This window comes from Coffea arabica, chromosome 4c (assembly GCF_036785885.1).
Source record: "Coffea arabica cultivar ET-39 chromosome 4c, Coffea Arabica ET-39 HiFi, whole genome shotgun sequence".
In the NCBI taxonomy this organism is placed as follows: Eukaryota; Viridiplantae; Streptophyta; class Magnoliopsida; order Gentianales; family Rubiaceae; genus Coffea; species Coffea arabica.
Window position 1 is genome coordinate 21,496,648 of NC_092316.1, and position 4,816 is coordinate 21,501,463.

Below are 4,816 nucleotides of genomic sequence, written 5' to 3' on the forward strand. Positions count from 1 at the left end.
TCGGCATTGGATTTGGAAGGACTTGGTAGGTCTAGGAGTATCTCACTGACCATTTTATAGTGTTGGATTTGATTGTTGAAGTTGGAATCTCGATAGGTTTGGGAGTATCCCACTGACCGTTTTATCGTGTTGGATTTGATTGTTGAAGTTGGAATCTCGGTAGGCTTGGGAGTATCTCACTAACCGTTTTATCGAGTTGGAATCCCTGTTGGAGTTGGGATATCGGTAGGTTTGGGAGTATCCCACTGACCATTTTTTTTTTGGTAGTTGGATTTGAAATATCGGCAAACTTGAGAGTATCTCACTGACAGTTTTATTGAGTTGGATTTGATACCTCGGCAGGCTCGGGTATTCATCCCACTGACCTTTTTATGCTTACATGTTCCAGCTCACGACAGAATAACTGTATGTAAGTATTTGGTGTCTACGTCTTTGTCTTGAATTTCTTCGAAATTCAGACAAAGAGGGGCAAGCTGTAGACACCAAATTTTAATTTATCTTTATTTTATTTTATTTTTATTTTATTGATAATCATTATCTATTTTTACTTATTAATCTCATGATTTTGTTTTTAGACATTTTTTTAGCATTTTAGATATTAAATTTTTAATTTAGCTTTATTTATTATTATTTTCATTTTTATGGATTAAATGATAATTATTATTCGTTTTTGCTCATTAGTCTCTTAATTTTTATTTTAAGACATTTGTAGCATTAAAATTTATCGGAAAAAGAAAATTGTTCACAAAAATTGGCTTTTTTTTAACTTTTATTTTATTAGACCAAAGAAGGAATACAAGTGTGGGAATTCATTACATATGGGGAGAAGCCCCTGTTACCCTAAACCTGCGAAAGGAAGGAAAACCAAGCCTATCCAACCGGTATGCACCCCTAGCCAACTTAGGCAATTCATCAATCCCGTTATAGACAAACACCCCACACTGAGAATGAGCTGCCGCAGCATTCGCCAAAATGTCCGCGACCTTATTCGCTTCCCTGTAATAGTGTAGGACTTGAAAGCTCCCTCCGGTTAGGAGCCCAATCTTCCCCACCTCTACACTGATGGACCATGGACACAAGCAACGTTTCAGCAGAATCCGTTGCAACATCAGAGAGTCTGTCTCCACCACCACGTTACCACCGAAACCCCGTTGCTCACATATCCGCAACCCGAGTAATAATGCTTTAGCCTCAGCCTGTAAACTGGTACAACACCCAAAATAGCTGGAAAACACAAATATCATACAACCCGAAGAATTTCGAAGGATCCCCCCTCCCCCGCTCACCCCTGGGTTACCTTTTGAGCCCCCATCAATATTAAGCTTGACCGCGCCAGGCCACGGAGCGACCCACTGAATGTGACGCACAAGGAATGCCTCCGGCCTGCACTCCACTGGCTCAAAACCGTATGCCAGTCGGTCGCCCGATGTATCTCCCCGAATTTGAACCAAAACACATCTTTTAACTCTCGAAAGACTGTCTGACACACCTGTGCAGGTCTCTGCATGGATCCCTGGAACACCGCTGTACACCTTACCTTCCAAATATGCCAACAGATGAGAGAAGGTAATACCCGGAACACAAACCGAAGCTTTCCCGACTTCACTGGCTTAAGCCACCAACCCATCAACCAAACCCTGAGATGGCCAGTCAGAACCCTCCCACCAATAGAGCCAAAAAACTACCGAACCGCAGTTGCAAGTTCCCCCTCCAAGAACAAGTGGAGAAGGGATTCAGTGCCCGACAGCAGACAACATGAGCACTTGGATGGAAGCTGAAACCCATGAGCTGTCAACACGTCATCCAAAGGAAGGCGATTAGACAGCAATCGAAGCATAAAAAAGGACACTTTCAGGGGAATGCACGCATGCCAGATTTGCCGAAAGAGGAATGATGAAGGCTTTGTCTCTCGAATCTCTTCATAGGCGGATGAAATTGAAAACTGCCCCGAGCATGAAGCCAGCCATATCATCCTATCTGGAGACGCCCCATCCGGCCCTGCCAAACTAAAACTTGCTGTATCATGTCATAAGGTAGGACCCCCGCTAACTTCGACGGGGCCCATTGCCCATCCTCCGTAAATTCCAGACAGGGTTCGTCTTCCTGCACCCCCATTCTCAGATATAAGGCCCCATGGCCAGTCCAATTATCATACCAAAAACTACATTGACCCTCGTTCAACCTCTATCCAATAAACAACTCTGCTAATCCCCGAACATCTAACATTCTCTTCCAAGTTGCTGAGCCCAGGATAGACACAGAAATCTGGCAAGGGTGACTCCCCTTACAATATTGAGCATTCAGAAACCGCGCCCATAAGGAAAGTCCACACCGGAAATTCCACCACAATTTACACGAGAATGCCTTATTCATGTCACCCAGTGATCGAAACCCAGCCCCACCTTCATCCGTTGGGTAACACAGGTCTCACCAACGAATCCAATGAAATTTCTTCTGCTCATCCCTCGCCCGCCAGAGAAAATTGGCACATACCCTTTCAATCGTCCGGAAGACACCTTTTGGTATGACACCCACAGCCAATAAATGAATCGGGATGCTGGACAGCACATGCCTAATGAAAATAAGCTTCCCCCCGAAGGATAACAATCGGGATTTCCAAGAGAGAACCTTATTAAGCACCGTCTGACACAAATCCGAGTAGTATGCCTCCTTGGCTCTACCAGTAAACAGCGGAGCGCCAAGATATCGAACTGGAAACTCTCTCCTTTGAAAGTGAGTAACCCAATTACCTTTTTACGGGCTACGGTGATCCGAGGATGCATTGAATATCCACTTTTCTGCACATTTACCAACTGGCCCGAATCATTTTGGTACCAGTCCAATATCTTCATGACCCTCCTTAACGAACCCGCTGCCCCATTGGCAAAGATAATTATGTCGTCAACAAACGCCAAATGAGACACCGCCGGACAGTGCCGCGGAACCTTGTATCCCACGCCACGCGACTGAGACACAAGGGCATTTAAAGCCCTGGACAACACCTCGGCCCCAATGATAAACAGTGAAGGCGATAATGGATCCCCTTGACGTAACCCTCGAGACAATTTGAAAAAACTATATGACACCCCATTCACAAGCACAGAGAACCACACATTGGAGATCAATCTCCATACCATGTCAATGAACCTTTAACCAAAGCCAAACCGCCGTAAAACTGCAATGAGAAATGGCCAAGAAACCCGATCATATGCCTTAGCCATGTCTAGTTTCAAGGCCAAATTACCCCCCCGACACTTCCTTCCCATATCCGACATCAGCTCCTGAGCCAGCAAATAATTATCCGTAATCGATCGCCCCTTAACAAACCCACTTTGTTGGGGAGAAATGATCCAAGGTAACACACTAGACAACCTTGCCACCAAAATTCGAGAAATAACTTTATTCAAAAAATTACTCACACTAATAGGACGAAATTGAGTAAAATCTTTAAGGTTCACGACCTTGGGTAATAGGATAATAGACGTAGCCGTAATGAAACGAGGCAGTTCAGCACCACAGAAGAAACTCATAACCGCCTTATACACATCATGAGCCACTACCTCCCAAGCCACCGTAAAGAACTTCCCTAAGAACCTGTCTGGCCCAGTGGTACTATCACCATCCATCCCAAAGACCACCCCTTCACCTCCTCCAAAGAAGGAACCTCTTCCAACCTCGTGTTGTTAATCTCATCCCCAAGATTAGGGATAACATGCAGGAGGTGACAGTCGGCCACAGGGTCAGCCGAGAACAACTTACTAAAGAATCGGACTGCCTCCCTTCCAATCCCCTCATCGTCCATTACCCATCCTCCCACGGAATCCTGAATCTTGTGAATTCTGGATTGAAACCGACGATGCTTGACCACTGAGTGAAAGTATCTTGAATTCCGATCACCGTGTTGTAGCCACTTGACTCTGGCCTTCTGACTGCAAAACTGTTCCTCAATAGCTAACTGCCAGTTCAAGTTAGCTTGCGCCTGCTGGAGCTCCAAGTGAGCCTCGTCAGAGAGATCAACTTGTACCCGCATTTCTACCTCTGCCACTGCCGCTTCCCCCTTCCTAACATTCTCAAACACATCTCCAAAAACCTGTCTGTTCCAGATACGAAGAGCCCGGGAGACATTCTTCAATTTTCCCCACACTACTGAGAAGGGGGACCCAACCACCTCCACTTGCCAAGCTGACTTGACCACGTCCAAGAAACCCACTTTGGAGGGCCAAACGTTCAAAAAGCGGAACGAGCGACTCCTACAATCAACTTTAGGTGCGAGCGAGATGAGTAACGGAGCATGGTCAGACGGGGCACGCATTAAGTGGGACACAGAGACTGAGAATGGACAATCCAAGCACTCCATATTGAGCAATACTCTATCTAACCGTTTCCAGATGCGCGCCCTCCCTAATCTGTTATTACACCAAGTGAAACTACTACCTGAGAAACTTGCATCGAATACCCCCTCTCATTCATAAATTGAGAAAGTTCAAGACCCTCTGCCAGCCGAAACTGCCAGCCTCCTTTCTTCTCACTGCCAGAAATAATAAGATTAAAATCACCCACAACGCACTAAGGCCCCTGCCCAGGCTTATCCTGCAGCAGCCCCTCCCAAAGCCACTGTCGCTCATCCCTCATACACTTGGCATGAACAAAAGAAATTAATAATGGATTCGGGAACTGGGGATGCGCCCACCGGATTGAAAGATGCTGATCCGACTCCCCAACCACCTGTCCACCAACCGGGGAACTAAAAAACACCCACAACTCCCCAGAGGCGTTACACACTACGTAGTCAAAATTCAACTTCAGCCGAATTGAA

The 4,816-nt window shown here is 45.9% G+C and overlaps 1 protein-coding gene across 1 annotated transcript; it reads right to left on the minus strand.

The window, feature by feature from the left end:
* Positions 1-3,586: 3,586 nt before the first annotated feature.
* Positions 3,587-4,357, minus strand: LOC140004727 (uncharacterized). Its single transcript, XM_072044869.1, has one exon. It carries the CDS (start codon positions 4,355-4,357, stop codon positions 3,587-3,589), a length of 771 nt encoding a protein of 256 aa, XP_071900970.1.
* Between the last annotated feature and the right edge of the window lie 459 nt (positions 4,358-4,816).